This window comes from Neophocaena asiaeorientalis, unplaced genomic scaffold (assembly GCF_003031525.2).
Source record: "Neophocaena asiaeorientalis asiaeorientalis breed wild unplaced genomic scaffold, Neophocaena_asiaeorientalis_V1.1 scaffold150, whole genome shotgun sequence".
Taxonomy (NCBI): Eukaryota; Metazoa; Chordata; class Mammalia; order Artiodactyla; family Phocoenidae; genus Neophocaena; species Neophocaena asiaeorientalis.
The window spans coordinates 947,707-963,970 of record NW_020176571.1 but is presented as its reverse complement, the minus strand read 5'-3'; the positions used below and the strand labels follow the sequence as shown (position 1 = coordinate 963,970).

The 16,264-nt window shown below is 55.2% G+C and overlaps 1 protein-coding gene across 2 annotated transcripts in view; it reads left to right on the top strand.

Annotated features, from left to right (window-relative positions):
- Positions 1 to 16,264, top strand: part of CACNA1C (calcium voltage-gated channel subunit alpha1 C) — a 420,733-nt gene that overhangs the window by 263,317 nt on the left and 141,152 nt on the right. For both annotated transcript variants that reach the window (XM_024733016.1, XM_024733015.1), the window contains exons 5-6: positions 3,441 to 3,599; positions 10,200 to 10,396. In XM_024733016.1, the coding sequence (XP_024588784.1) occupies positions 3,441 to 3,599; positions 10,200 to 10,396 (356 nt within the window). The remainder of the gene's footprint in view (positions 1 to 3,440; positions 3,600 to 10,199; positions 10,397 to 16,264) is intronic.

Genomic DNA, 16,264 nt, shown 5'->3' with positions numbered 1-16,264 from the left:
TCAGAGGAGAGCACTTGGGTGCGGAGAAGTCGCTGTGTTTTCTGAGTGGAATGGGAACAGAAGGAGCTGTTTCGGGGGCACAGCTGTTTCTGTGAGCCCGCCCGAGGAGGAGCCATTGAGACGCAGGCCTTGAGAGCCAGTTACGTGCAGGGGGGCTCTGGGGTGCCGACCCGGGCCGGCGGTGAGGATGGCGGCCAGGGCCTCGGAGGCCGCGGGGCGCCCCCTGGCAGCAGGATGAGCCCCCCGCCTGCCCAGCAGGTGTCGTGATCGTGTGCCACTGCTTCACAGATGCGGATCATGGAGGCCGAGAGCCCCGGGCCAGGGCCCACAGGAGGCGTTTAGCCCAGTCGTGCAGCCCCGGGCCTGGAGTCAGGCCACATGGCACCAAGCCCTGCGCCCACCCCTGCCAGCAGCTGTGACGCCATGGGCAGGCCACTTAACCTCTCTCGAACTCACGCTTCTCCTCTGTAAATACCGTTAATGACAGTACCTACTTCCCCAGGTTGTGCCGAGGGAATTGGGGTCATCCACCTGCCCCCAATAAGTCTTCATTACAGGTCGATGAGCGCTGGGGGCTTCGGTGCCCCGAGGCTACCCTTCACCCACTGGCTGAATCCCCACCAAGGCTCCTCCTCCGAGAGCTTATTCAGTCGCTGCTCTCATCCCTCTGAGGACGGGGAGCTCACTACCTCTTGGAGCACCCTGCTCCACCTTAGGTCTGTTTCTTGGACAGTCTTTGTGTTGAACCTAAGCCTTCCTGATTGGTCCTGGCTCCATCCCCATAGTTACGCTGAATTCTGCCAGCTCTTCTTCCCCAGAACAGCAGGTTAAATCCTGTGAAGGTCGTTGACAGCCCCCTCCGTGCCTGTGCCCTTCCTACTCCGCGAGTCGGCCTTTTCCCGATGACACACCTCGGTGTGTCCTGAAGATCCTTGAATGGAGTGGTTTCCTGAAGGCAGCCGGCACGCAGAGTCCCTGCCGTGTGCCACAGACGAGAGGACGTGAGGCCGGGGCCGTGCGTCAGGCAGGGAACAGCGTCCGCTGGGGGAACAGCGTGTGCTGACGCGAGGAGGCCTGTGGCCAAAGAAGCTCGGGGCTCGGTTGTGGCTGGAGAGTGAGGCGTGAGCCAGAGTCAGGGGCCGTCAGGCTGGATGCGGAGGCGGGTGACAGGGCATCGGAGGAGGACTCGCGCCGAGGACATGACACTCTCTGCTTGAGCATCCCAACAGCTGCATGAACACCAGACGGCGGGGAGACCAGCTCACCGAGTAGCCGAGCCCAGGGGCCAAAGTGTCCAAAATATACCCCGAGAGGCTCACAGCGGTCCCCTCTGGGCGGTGGGACGACGGACGAGTTCTTTCTGGTCCTGCTCCCATGCTTTCTAATCTCTCTATAATAAGCATTTCTCCTGTGTAATGAGCATATATTATTTACATAGTAAACGGTATTTATACTTGTGTAAAACACTTCAAAAGCAAATTGGCAGGACTTGGTAACAGTGGGAGGAAGGAGCCTGGGGGCCCAGATCGGGCCTTGGTGCTCCGGGGCGTGGGGAGGCCACCAACCCCAGGGGATGGCAGGGAGCAGAGCGTCCGGCGGCCACTCTGATAGCCCCCAGCGGTGGACAGAAGCACGGGCTGCTTCGACTTCCTCTGGGCCTCTCCACAGCCCGGCCTGCAGGCCCAGGAAAGTCGCCTGTCTGTTTGCAGAGCTGCCTCAGCGATAAAACAGCCAGAAGGGCCCACAGTCTCCGCGTTCACGAAACTCAGCCTGACGTGGGAGCCGGGTGTAAATGTTGGAAAGCCACTTAATGAACATGTAATTCCCAAGGGAGACTCATGCTCCAAAGCAAAGGAACTGATTCTAAGAAGACATGTAAGAAAGGAGATGTCTCTGCTCTGGGAGCCTGGGGAAGGGTCCCCGGAGGAGGGATGTTTGGGCTGAGAGCAGAAGGGAACGTTGGAGGGAATTACGGAAACGCGTTCCAGGCCGAGGGAACAGCGCCGACGATGGCCCCGCGTCGAAGGATGGCACGTTTGAGTCTGAAAGGAATGCTGTTTGACCAGGAGTCCAGAGAGCAAGGGCCGGGGGGACAGGGTGGACCGACGCCCAGGGCCTTGTAGGGCAGGAGGAGGTCTCCCCATCCCGTGCCCCCCCATTCTCTGCCACGTGGCACTGAAGGCCTGGTCGCGTTCCCTTCGTGGTCTGGGCAGCCGGATCCTGGGACCTCCGTCTCCTCCCGTGAGCAGCGCCCCAGCAGACACCCCAAAAGTCGCTGTGCGGCTGGGTTGTCAGCTTCCTCTGTGGCTCCGCACCCTTCACCAGATGTGTGTACAACCTGCTAATTAACCGAGTCATTTGGATCTGAAAGCATCTTGTTCTACTGGGAGGTGGCACAGCCCTCGCATTAATTCACAGGTGAAATTATTCTAGCATTTCTCTTATTTGGTTTCCTCTCCCCGGCTCAGCTTAATGGCTGGGGCGAGTTCTCCGAATTGGACTTGTGAACCCCACTCCTCCAGGTCACAAAGGCCCGGGGACCGCCTCGGGGCCTGGGGACAGGGTGCCCAGCCTTCACTTGCCAGCGCCGAGGGCGGTGGGTGAGCAGGGGTGACGTCCGCAGTGCGGGAGAGGTGGAAGGGTGTCCGTGGCTGGTGGGTGAGTGAGAGACACAAAAGGTGGCCCGCGGGGGGTGACTCAGAGGAGGAAGTCCCGCTGTGCTGTGTCTAAGGCAGGCCCCCGCTGTGGGGAGGGGAGCCCGACCCTCCCCCACTTCCCTCCTGGGGCGTGGAGACAGCGCCCACCCGTTGACGGACGGCTTTCTGGGGCCTGGGGTAGACCTGGGGGCTTGAGGGTAACGACCATTTACAATGACCGTGTGTAACATCTCGTTTAAACAGGCGACATTCTGGGTTGATATTTATGGTTCAGCTTATAACTGAGGGGTCCTTCTCCCCATAAGACAGTGGTGTAAGTCTGCAGACCCTCGGGGCGTGCAGACAAGACCGGCTGCGAAAGAATGTTTTTTATTTACCCTTTTTTTTCCCTGAAGGGATCTGGGTACTTGAAAAACAATTTATTGTGGTAATAGATGCAAGCCAAAATGTCCCGTTTGACCACTTCTAAGTGCACAGTTCAGTGGCACGAAGCCAACGTCACCGCCATCCGTCTCTAGGACTGTTTCCATCTTCCCCAACTGAAATGCCCTTAGAAGGACAGCATCTTCCTGTCCTTCCGTCTGGAGGTGGCTCCTGGGGAGGTTTGGGGTCAGGCCCACCTGGATCCAGCTCCCCCGGGGTGTCACTCTGACCGTGTAACCTGGCGCCTCGGTTTCCTTACCTGAAACTGGGATGCGAGACCCGTCGGCGGGGAGAGGGTCACGGCAGACGGCGTGAGCTCCAAGTAGCGGTGGGTGCACAGAGTCGGCTTTGCCGTTGCAGGTCTCCAGGTGGTTCTGAACTCCATCATCAAGGCCATGGTACCCCTGCTGCACATCGCCCTGCTTGTGCTCTTTGTTATTATCATCTACGCCATCATCGGGCTGGAGCTCTTCATGGGGAAGATGCACAAGACCTGCTACAACCAGGAGGGCATCGCAGGTAAGGGGAACGCCGTCCACCCCCGGCCAGCTGGGGAGACCCTGCCGTCGAGCACCTCCGTTTCCACGGCCAGGAGAGGCAAAGATTGTATTTTTTTTCTCTCGGTTCTAATTTTTGTTTTTACTAAAATGAGTCTGTGTTAAAATAACTAAACACGAGTGTTGTCCGGCACTGCTAAGCATTCTTTAAACGAGGCGCCTAGCCAACATTGAATATTTTAAGAATCGGAGCTAACCTGGGGACTATATGTGTCTGCCCCCTTGTCCCCCGTGTAGCTTGTCACCAAAGTGCCCTCGGGGGGAGGCCTCGCCCTCAGCTGGTGGCTGTCCCGTCACAGCCCTGGGTCGTCCGTCTCGGTGTCTCTGCCTCCCGTCCGGGGCCCCCAGTCCAGGAGGGGAGGACGGCCAGCAGGAAAACTCCTTTTCCTCCAGGAGGTGTGTCTGTACCTCGGGCATCCGCCATCCCGTCCTCTCTGACGCACTCTTTCTGCGTCCCTTCCATAAATCAGCGCATTCAACGAGCCGTGCTACTCGCTGGGCTCTCGCCGGTAGGACTGGACTTTGGGCTTGACCGACATGCGACAAACTGCTGTCTTCAGCTACTGAAGTCTCAGCTGGACCTTTAAGAAAACATTTAAACAGAGATCAACATGGCTTTTAAACGAAGTAGTTTAACACAAAAACTCGTTTAAGAAAAAAATAACCCCCGCATGGGGTTAGCCGTGTTCGACTTATGTGACTTTTTTCCAAACAACAAGATCTTTCATCCTAGTTTCTGGCACCTTAGGGCACAAAGGGGAGCATCTGTCTGAAGCATTGCGAGACCTTCTTTCCCCTTCACGTCCACTGCTTCACACTCCCGCTCAGCCCAGGCAGTAAATTAAACTTGACCCCCCTCCCCGGGGGTGAGGAGAGCATCCATGCAGGAGGCACTGAAATGGATTCATTGTAATCAGAAACCAAATGGATCCCCTGATCTGAGTGATCTGGACGCACTGGCCGGGTGTTTGCATGTGGCCACAGTCGAAACAAAAAACCAGAACTGTAAACCTGTAGTCACAGACTCACGCAATTGTTTCTACTTCTTTGATGGCAAGTCTAAGAGGAGACCATTTCTTCACTGTAGGGAGAATTTCTTGGGTCATATTATATAAAATAAACTGTCACGTTAAAAAAAGGAGCTGTTTTAAAATTGAAGGAATTAGATCTTGACTTCAGTTAAAATTCTGAGATTTCCAGCCTTGCTTAAAGAAATACCCAATAATGCAATGAATAACATTCTCCCCTTTAATTCAGATCCTTCCTTTTGCTGGGCTCGACCTGTAGCTGCCCAGAAACAATAAACTTATGCTAATTGTGTGGCTTCCTTAGAGCTCGTTCTAAGACCTGCTTCAGAGCCACCACAGAACGTCTAAAATTTATGCCGTTGTATTGAAGTGGCCAACGACCCGTTTGACCCAGACTCCTCGGACCGGTGCGGGGATGCCGGGTCCGAAAGGCCCCATCAGCCGGGCGATGGGCGGTGCAGTGGCTCTCACCTGCGCACCAAGGTGTGGTGGGGAGATGCGGTGAGACTCTGTGCTGAGTGGCCGCGCCCTCCACACGTCTGTCCTCGCTGAGCGGGAGAGCTGCTCCCACACCACCCCTGGTCTCTGCCATCCGACGGGGAAGCAGTCAAAGTGGCTTTTCCACAGTCGGCAGGATCCTACGGGGGCTGTGCCCGCACCGCCTGGAAGTCTCTGACTTTGTGGTCCTGCCTTCAGTGGCCTCAAACAGCCAGAAAATGGTGGGCGTGATGAACAGGGTGAGGGGCTCCTCTGTGCCGGATGGGGGTGGCTGGAGGAAAGGCTGCCGCAGGCCTGCCGAGACCTTCCGCGGGCTCCGTGCTCTCAAGAGACAGAGCAGAACTGGCCTGGCCGAGTGGATAGCCAATCTGGGAACACACTATTGTCCATCCCTGAGGGTAAGCAGACCAGGAAATGCACCTGAGACACCTCCTGATTCCTCCCAGAAAAAGCCCGGGTTATTTATGTGATGGGTTTACCTCCCCCCGACCCCACCCCACCAGGTTCGGAAGAGAACTGGCCCCCATCGTGGAAACACCATCAGCCCAGGGAGACAGGGTGCCTGAGGACAGAGCCCAGGGACGCGCTCCCGAGAGAGGAGCCCCGTCAGCCCCGCCAGGAAGGGACCTCTCTGTGCGTGGAGCCGGCCTCCCGTGGGAAGGACACCCAGGACACGCTGCAGAGGCCATTCCGCCCAGCACCCTGCACTCAGGCGCTCACTCACTGCCTGCATCTGAACTGCGTCTGATGGCCGTCCAGGGACCCTCTCGTGTTATGGGGGCCCCTTCCATCTACACACTGATCAACGCTGACAAAGAGGGATGTGTACGGGAATCCGGACGCACTCAGCACGGCCAGAGCGTATCTTTGAAACCACTCCCCACGCGTTCTGGAGACGTTTGCATCACCTTTGGAATGGGTGTCTTTTTTTAATTTTAGACTTCGGAGTGAATTCCTCTATTTTTCTGCAAACTTAGATTATGCAAAAGCGCTTGTGAGTCCTCGTCTTGGTTTTTTTGTGGAATTTACGTCAGATTATTTTTACACTTTGGGATTCTTTTGTGAACTTGTAGATTTTAGGGTACCTTGGATTTTGAGCCATGCTTCCTATCAAATCCATACCAGAAAGCACTGGAGCTGCCGGTGTACCATTGTTCTGCCTCCAGGCTGCCCCTTCCAGCCCCTGCAGATGTGGTCTCAGGAGAGGAGATGTCCCCCGATCCCGGAGGCATCTGCAAGGCGCCTCCCTTGTTCCTCAACAGATACATCACCATATGTCCGTCCTTTTTGTTTCTGGTCGTCCCATCTGTTTGGTCGCAGTCCGAGCCAGGTCACTCTGCATAGCTCTCCCAAGCACAGTAATTACCCCTGAGACTGGCAGAGAATTGGTTGGCTGAAACCCAGAAACGAAATCACTTTCAGTCTAGTCACTCCTTAAAGTTGGGGCCTAAAAAAGTCATTGGTTTTGTCTTTGGCGATTTCTTCTTGGAGGCCCTCGCTGGTGCTCTCCCAGATTTCGTGCTCTTGTTGGGTATTAACTGCACTTCCAAACTCTCTCATCTGTGCCTCCATTCTTTTACCACAAACTTAATTTGGACTTTCCAGAATGACCCCACCTCTCTTCATTTCTGCTTTAAAACGGGGAGCCCGTATGGCTTTGGCTGTTTCTCCAACGTCGTGTTCCCATTTTCCTCTCTGGGAATTCATGGCTCTGCTGAGAATCCAACACGTCTTCACGTTCAAGCTAATTTCCCCTCACCCTCAAGTGCATGTCGCTGGGACCCACTGATTTGCGTGTGCTCACATCTGTCGGGTGTTCCCTTTAGTGCTTTTTATAGATACCTATTTTTACCAGATAATTATTGCCCCTTAATTGTTCTCAAATCTTCTTTTTATTGTTGCTCAAGACAGATTTAAAATAGCAGAGTGGCACTTGATCCTGTAGACCATCTTTCTGAACCTCATCCTCTCTCTTTTATTAATGAGATCACGTCCCCTGGACGCCGTTTTCTTTTCAACGTACATTTGTAAAGCCCCTCAAATACGTTTTCCTTCCTTGAGGACGCTCAGAACTCCATGTGGCAGCCTTCACCTTTTCCTCACTTCCGCCTGTTTTCAGGAGTTGAGATGCAGGGGAAACTACCGGATTAGCAGTCACAGTGCAGAGATTAGCAGCACCTTTATTGCACTAGAAAGCAAGGCCGGAGAAAAAGAAACACAAGTTTCCCTCTATTTTGTTCACCTTCTCTTTTGTCTCATCTTTCATCATCCCGGCACTTTTGTCACAGTGATTGAACACATCATTCTAGAAAGCGGGTCACTAGGCAAGTGAGACCCAGCAGAATTTATGACCTGTTTGGTTCTTGGCTTAACAGTCCACCTACTCTCAATTTTTAGGTGCTTGTTTTCCACTTTCTTATGTATTCCTCAGGTCTGAGATTCACTTTTCAGGTTCCATCCTTTTATAGTCTCCCATTACTTAACTTCACATCCAAATCTCCAAAGATTTCAAAATGTCAAAAGTCACAGAAAACTATGACTGGAGTTCCATTACGTGAATGGAGGCCTCCTGGGGGTTAGACCCCAGAGTAGGAAATGATGGGGACACTGTTGTCCCCGGTACAGTTCAGGGACCAGGGAGCGCCTTGGTCATCACACAGGCATACAACCTAAAGCACCAGGCCAGGAACAAGCCAGAAGCCGAGCTGCTCACAATGGCCCCCGCCTGGAAGCAGGCCAGCTGTCCATCAGCGGGCGAGCAGATAAACGCACAGTAACAAGTACGGCCGTGCAAAGGAACAGATCTCGAAACACGACGCTACGTGAAAAAAGCCACCTCGTGTGTGATTCTGTCGATATGAGATTCCTAGGCAGGCAGATCTGTAGACAGACAGCAGGTGTGGCCGCCAGGGCTGGATGGGAGAAGGGCCTCGGGAATCTGGGGCGACAGAAGCGTTTCCAAATGCATTGTGGCAATGGCTGGAGAACTCTATAAATTTACTAAAAATAACTGAGCTGTCCGTGTTCACTGATGAATTGTACAGCATGTAAATTATATTTTGGTGAAGCTGTTGAAAAGAGAGAGAGGGACTTCCCCGGTGGTGCAGTGGTTAGGAATCCGCCTGCCAGTGCAGGGGACACGGGTTCGAGACCTGGTCCGGGAAGATCCCACATGACGCGGAGCAACTAAGCCCATGGGCCACAACTACTGAGCCTGCGCTCTAGAGCCCGCGAGCCACAACTACTGAGCCCGTGTGCCACAACTACTGAGCCCGCGCACCACAACTACTGAGCCCATGCTCCTGTGCTCCACAACTAGAGAAGCCACCGCAATGAGGAGCCCGCGCACCGCAACGAAGAGTAGCCCCTGCTCGCCGGAACTAGAGAAAGCCTGCGCGCAGCAACAAAGACCCAGTGCAGCCAAAAATATATAAATAAAATAAATTTATTTTAAAAAAAAAAGAAGCAAGAGGGAAGAGATAGGGGAACATATGTATATGTATAACTGATTCACTTTGTTATAAAGCAGAAACTAACACACCATTGTAAAGCAATTATACTCCAATAAAGATGTAGAAAAAAATTAATTAATTTGAAAAAGAGACAGAAAGGGAGAAGCCAAGAGGACACAAGTCAGCATGTATCTCCAACCACTCAGCTCAGTCCACCTCCCTAAGAGTCACCCCTTAGTTAAGGATTAATATTCCTCTGCTATCTTCCTCCTGAACAGCTGCGATTTGAAGCCACAAACTGAGAAACAGCCCAGCAACCCACAGTCTCTGTACAGAGGTCCTTGCCCCGTGATTGCTTGGGTACATTTGAAGCCAGAGAGGACCCTGGTGGCCTGGAATCCCCAAACGAGGGATGACAAACAAATTCTCTCTCGGGGGCACATCTTCACTGAAGTCGGAGGCAGTCATCTGTTTGTTAGAGTTAAGGTCCATTCTGTTTACCACTGTTTCTTCCTACAAGCATAAGACGATGTCCTTAATTTCACAAACTTCAGTGAGTTCCACGTTGTTACCTCCCGCAGCAGGGACCGGGACTCTCAGTATTCTACCAAAATGGAAATTCTTAACTCAGCCAAGTCTTAGTTCAATTTACCAATGATCTCTGCACGACAAATATCTTAACTCACTAATTTCCCAGCAGCTGTTCCTGGCCCGAGCACAGCCTGCGGCCGTAGGGTATGTTATGCTGTTTCTTGAAAAAGCCGAGAGCGCTCCGTACCTGGGGAGCGCCCTCCCCATCACCCACGCCGCTCTGTCCTGATTAGAGGTCAAGACGGGTCTTCTCTTCTGAAAGGTCCTAATGCTGGAGAAAAGGGCGGTCCACAAGTTTGCACACAGCATGCACAAAATACCGCAGTGGCATTTGTGCTCAGGGGCTGGGATAAAGCCCTGCAGTAGGTACTTTTCCCGCCATCAGAATTTATTTTCCTTCCTTCATCAAGAGGGCGCCCACTGTAAAGTGACTTGCATCCCTGGTAAAGCATCTTGTAATACGTCACGGACCCATGTGGAGTCAGAAAACATCACGGGGCGGGATCGCTGGCCAATTACGTGAAAGAACCTTCCAGTCAACAATGACCTCACCCTAAACTCTGGCATTCCAGCAGAAGTTTCTACAGATGCTTAACCACCAAAAAAAGAAGACGAGGACTCACTACCACGTTCCAGGATGTTTTACACTCAGAGTGGTTGCGTCATAGTTATGTTTTCATTGCTCATTTGACAGCCAACAGCCCTCCTGTCTTTGAACTCAATGACTGAGGTTAAAAAGCAGTTTTACAACAATTAGCTGAAAGCACTGACCTTCTAAGTTGATGACCACACAAAATGAATACCTAGTGCCCTGTGTCGTTCGCTTCGTGTTTGGGGCATTGATGTAACTGTGTTCTGCATTGTTGCCGCTGGGGTCGTTTGCTGTCCCACCAGCCTCGCCCATCACTTTTCTCTCTAACTTCTCTCTTCTTTCTCTGCCCGTCCCTCTCCCCCCACCCCCTGCTTCCTTCTCTTCTCCCCCCGCCATTTGAGATGTCCCAGCAGAAGACGACCCCTCCCCCTGTGCCCTGGAGACGGGCCACGGGCGGCAGTGCCAGAACGGCACGGTGTGCAAGCCGGGCTGGGATGGGCCCAAGCACGGCATCACCAACTTCGACAACTTTGCCTTCGCCATGCTGACCGTGTTCCAGTGCATCACCATGGAGGGCTGGACCGACGTCCTCTACTGGGTACGTGCTGGGAACGGGCGGGGGCAGGGAGCCCGCAGACTGCCAGCTTCTCCTTGACGCCCACCTTCTCCGTCTTCCCGTGATGTGGTCACACGCATACCGGGGTGGAACGGCCGATGAGGGCCTTCGATTTCTTCTAGGTCTTGCCTGAGAAACAAAGCCTGAGACTCTCACCCTAATGAGTCTCTCTCTGCCCACCAGCCCAAGACAAGTGTCACCTTTCGTTTGTCCTCCATAGTGAGAAACGCTGGCTCGCAGCCCCGTGGGGACACGGCCGATCCCGACCCAAGGGTCCTCAGCTCCTGTTCCCTTGTAGAGCTCCTTCTGTTCCCATCCGTGTCCTGCCTCTGCCCCCCAAAGAGAGCTGAAGGGCACAGAGTTCGATTTCTAGGGCTAAAGATAAAACCCAGGCCTGGTCTTCTAAGAAGAAACCACTTTTATTGAATCATGTAGCATCATGGCACGCTATCATGTTTCTATTTCCCGTGCTAATCTCGTTATATCAGAATAGTCCACCAGACAAATGCATTGCCATCCTTTTCACTGCTGACAAAGCACTCCGCTGGTTATGCGATGCTTATTCAGAAATGCCACTTCTCGAGTGCCAGCCACTCAGCAGTAAGTCTCCTTTCACCTTAAAGATGCTCCTTTATCATCCAGCAGCCAGCACTGCTTTGCCGGATGTTCGCAGCCTCTGCCCCGTAAGCAAACACGTCATACTTGGTCTGTCTCCATTCTGGCAGAGTCAGGTGCATCATTTGTAAAAACTCCAGAAGATGTAATTCTTTGTGGTATCTCCTGCTTCCACGTGAGAACTGACTTGCTAGAGCCCGGTGCTGTGCTCCAGCATTTGGGTGGAAAATGCTTGCTGCCAGGCTTGAAAATACCATCGCAACCAGAGTTTTGCAAGTAGTCAGATGGATTTGGCCGTCCTGAAAACGGTCTAAGAGGCTGCTTGGGAGGGAGAGGGGTGTGGATGCCTTCCCAGCAAGCCGAGCTGCCAGACTGGGAAGAACTAGTGCCAGGAGAGGTATGGACCTCCTCCCGGACCAGGAGGAGTCCTGGAACGGCTCGGAGATGCTTTGCGCGTTCTGGGCATTGAAGCTTCTAAATTGTTTTTCAACAAGTCAAAAGCCCTCTTCTCCCAGTTTCTGGGGTAGAGTCGGCAGGCTGAGACCCAGCGCTGCCGTGAAATGTGTACTTCTCTGTGCAGGACCAGCTGAAACTCGCCCTCGTGCCTTGTACCCTGCAGACAGTGTGGAGCATTCCTTGCTTGCCGGGGGTGCCCAGGTCCTCGGGACTCAGACACAGTAACGTCCAGCTCAGTGTAGGCAAGCTGACTAGACCTAAACTGAACAACGCAGTGCCGCTAGAGCCCCACAGAGCGGCCACGCTGTGACACTTTCCGAAAAGGCAAAGTGTCTAATCACTCCTCCTTGAAACCGAGGTGGAACGCTGGAGCCCATCTCCCAGGCTCATCCTCAACGAGAACTCGGTTTTGGATGATTTGTGAGACAAAGGGCGTCGAGCTTACTCTACCTGGGCAAATTCAATTTCGTTTAGTAAAGCAGATCGAATTCAAACGCGGCCCTAACGGGTCCTTCTATCTTGGGTGAGTCCCTCTGGCCAGCCAAGGACGGAGACACCCTTCTGCAAACGGGCAGCACAGAGCACGTGACTGTGTGGAACTGGGCTTTGGAGCCTCATCACATGAGCTTCAGACCCGCGCCTCAAGTTGCTATGGAAACGCCTCCCATAGCATCCAGTTGAGGGCAGGGTGGCAGTGGGTGGGTGGGTGTGGGGCTAGGGGAATAGGTATAATTTACTTTGCTGCTGTCCCTGATGTATTTTTGGGATCCTCCTTCATCCCTCCCTCCCTCTCCCCCCACCAGCCAGATGTGACCCAAGGAGGCGCTGTCACGGTGACAGCACACGGTGACAGCCAGCATGGGGGCTGCGAAGGAGCACGCGTGGCAACCAGCAATTTTCAGCAGCTGTGTTGTGCTTTTCCCCCCGCGGGTGGTGGGTGGGTGACGAGCTTGGGCCGGGAGTAGGGAGTGTCTGAGGTGGCAGTCCCAGGCCCGTGGGACAGCCTCGCCCTGACCTTCCCTAAATGGCCGAGCCGTGTGCGCGTGTGTGTATGTGGGGGCACACACGTGTTCACGCATGCGCACCTACACACACACACACGCACCCCGAAACGGAGCGTCCTGGCGGGTGTTCTCGAGGAAAGCCCCGCCCAGCCCGAAGCGCCTGCCTGCCTACTGTTCTGCTGGCTCTCACCTCTCTCGCCTCTCCTCCTCCTTCCTTCTTCCCTCCCCCTGCGCCTTCCTCGCCTTCAGGATTTCTCTTCCAAACCCCGAGACTCTCACACCTCCATGTGCTTTCGTGTAAAACACGGAACTTTCTACGCAGGGAGGGGCCCACGCTCCCCCCCGTCCCCAGCCGTGGGACCAGACGCTGAGAGTCCGGCCCCAGCACCTGCACCTGCAAAGGCTCCTGGGAGATCCCAGCTAGAGCGCGAGTCCCCCGCAGCCTAACGTTCCCAATCGCACGGCGCTGCTTTGGTGCCTCTGGCTTGAACCCGGCTAGGGAGACGGCTTCTGTGGAGGGTGGGCCCAGGGTCCTCCACTCGGAGGAACGCGTTCTCCCCCGAGTCCCGGGGACAGGTCTGCAGGACGTGGGGACGGGCAGCCGCGGCTCCAGGTGTCGCAGAGACTGGACCCACCGGCTGGATAGACATCCCTGGGGAGCTGACAGGCCACTGGAGCGCTGAAGCTGGCTCGGGGTGGGGGGACGGTTGGCAGGCCCCCAGCTCCTCCTGGGGTGGCTTTGAGTGTGAATCCATCAGCCCATCCCGCGCTCCCGACTTGGAAGGGTTCGTGGCCGGCCAGCACAAGCAAGCCTGGGCAGTAGTACTTGGACGATTCCTCAGCTGTTCACACCGCCCGCTGGGACGGGCTCCCGGGCCCCTGCGCTTGCCTTCCCCGTGGCCCGCTCCAGGAGTCTGCGGGTGACGGGGCGGGGGCACACGGGGATTTGGAGACCAAGCCAGAGCTGGGCCTTGGGGGTGGGAGTTCCTTGGGAGATGGCTTCTTAAGCCAAAGCCTGTCCGCTTACTCTCAGAATGTCCACACCTCTTAAGAATAGCGGGGAAAGTGATGGAGTGAAAGATGTGGGCTGCCTCTGGGAGCAGTTGTGAGAGAGGGAAGCCCCGTCGGACCGTCCCCCGTGGATGCCACGTCTCCAGGTCTCCTCTCCAGTGTGTTTTGCCCCACCCGGTGGCGTTTCACTCCAGGCTGCTTTCTTGTGTGTTTGGGGCTCGGGTTTCCTGAACCGAGATAATCTGTAGGTTCTCAGATGTGGCCCAAGAGCTGGGGTCCATGTGAAATCTGAGCACCCTCTCCACGTGTAGCCAGGTCACACCAGCATGTACTGGGGTCTGCTCATCGCTGACTTCCTACCCGCCTCGGATGGGCCCTGCTCGTGGGGACAGCAGCGTGGCCCTGACCTGGGGGGAGGGCTCCCGGGGAGGGCGGCCGGCAAGGGGGCTCCTACCGGGGGTTCAGGCACCCGGTGCTTTAGGAATCTCGGTGCCTCACCAGCCGTCCATCAGGAGGATTCTGTTGACCTCTGCCCACGATGCCCTCTGACCTGGGGCCCCTGGGATGCTGTATCCCGTGTGGCACAGGGCAGCCCTCTGGCCTGCGTCCTGGGGTCACCTCCTCCACTGGCACCCGGGCCCCCTCTTTCTGACACCTCCCGTTTCCCCAGTTGGTTTCTCCATGACCAGCTCTTCCACTCGTTTTTAAAAATTAGAAATTCAGCTTAAAACAAGATTAGGAAGAATACTTCATGAGAAATCATATAAAAGAAAGATGCGTCTCCTGTCGTACCTGCCTTAGTTTGGTTCAACAGGAGACCTGGGGAATGAAAGGTTAAGGTTTAAACTTTGCACAAGTCAGTCGTCAGCTCCGCACTCACCCGTGTGGGAGGACATTCCTTGTAAACACACGCATGCACACACGCTCACACACACTCACACGTACACACCACGGCCACTGATCTCTGGTCTCGGTGCTGCCGAAGTATCCCTCGTTTATGACGAAGGTCTTTTGCATCCAAGCAGAAATTCAGGCGTTTTCGCCTATTTTCTCCTGTTTCACCTGCACCTCTTTTCACTACAGATATGGGAAATGAGCCTCTGAAGGCATCCAGCAAGCAGAGCTGGTGGGGCTGAGTTCTCCCGAGGACCTAATGGTCATTGGAATGAGAAGCTGAGGAAAAACCCTCCAGTAACCCAAAGACAGCATCCTGGGCTCTTGAATGGGGATCAGGCAGAGAATGTGTTTGGTCTCCTCAGGACCCTCTGGTCCTGAACCCTGAATCTGCCCGAGTTAGAGCGTTACCACTTAGCGCCCCCAGCGCTTTGTACAGAGGATCTGTTACTTAAACAATAAACCCGTGGTTTATAAGCATTTGAAGCATCTCTCAAAGCTGTTATTTATTTACTTACTAGGTTTAGTTTTACTCATTTCACTGGCATTAGGCAAGTCCTTATTCCTCAGTAATTCAGTTGAACATTTCGTGAGCATTTACAAGGTCCCCAGGCCCGCGCTCGAGGAGTTTGGGTGTAATTGGAGAGATGGCGATCCAGAGACATGTGGGTCCCACGCAGGGCTCGGCGAGAGCAGGGAGAGCTTGTCAGAGGAGATGGGGTGTCGCCGGACTTGAGCTGGGCGGGGAGCAGAAGAGAAGGAAAGGCCAGCTTTATACCAGTTTGGCTGGAGAGAACGGTGCTTCGGGCTCCTAACAGACCCAGGAATCAGCCTGGTACCCAGCGGTCTCACCACGTGCCAGGGCCCACCCGCGACAACGGCGTCAGGGCACAGGCGTCCACGGGGCCTCGGCTCCTTGCGGAGTCCCGGCCGAGTCCGGGAGGAGCTGCCTCGTTGGCCTCCTTGGTGGTGGGCCTGCTGGCGTCCCCACAAGATCCGGGCCTTTCTGCTGCCGCGAGCAGGGCCAGGAGGTGTCGGGCGAGACTGCCAACCTGCTGCTGCCCCCGCGACTGTGGGTGGACCCCGCGTCCCGCAGGCAAGGTGACAAAGGTCAGGGGTTCATTGGGCCATCGCCCAGGGCACTGGCTTTCCGGACAGAGCAGATCCTGCCCCCTGAGCACAGTCCCCGTAACGCGCCGTGACTTCCATGGGCTGCACGTCCTGCCTTTGACGGCAGGTGACAGCCTCCCGTGCCCCTCAAACTGCTCAGCCTTTGGGGACCCAGAGTGCCCAGCCCTTAGAGGGGGAAGCGCCAGACGTGAAAGCCCCCGGGAACCAGCTGGGACGGAGGGAGACCCCAAGGCAACGGGGCCAGAGCCGCCGCTCCTCCTGAATTCTCTTCTCGGGGAAACATGGATGTTGGATTTGGAGGCTCGAGGCTGTGGTTCCCTCTAGGAATTCGATGTGCGGGGAGAGTAAGGCGTGTGTTCCAGCGAAGGCTGGGTCACCCTGTGAGGTGCCGGCCCGGGGGCCGAGGGGCTGCAGGTGGCAGGCCCTGGGGTGCCTCTCCGCGCCCCTTCCCCGTAGGGGCCTGAGAAACGTCTGGCTTCAGTGCTCTGAGAAGACCTGTCCTTTTTCGCCTCTAAATAACGGTGTCAGCAATCTCGGTCCTTTTGTTTAAATATGCCTTTACTGGTGCTCCTCTTCTTAATAGCTCCACTCGTGCTGAGTGAAGCCATCCGTCTCCCCGCTCTGGCGCTGCCCTACTTCAGAGCCGCCCGCCCATGGGCTGGTGCCCAGGCTGCCTGGGGAAGGGGGCCCAGAGCAAGCGGGGTCGTGGAGGGAGGTACAAAGCCAGGGCCGGCAGGCC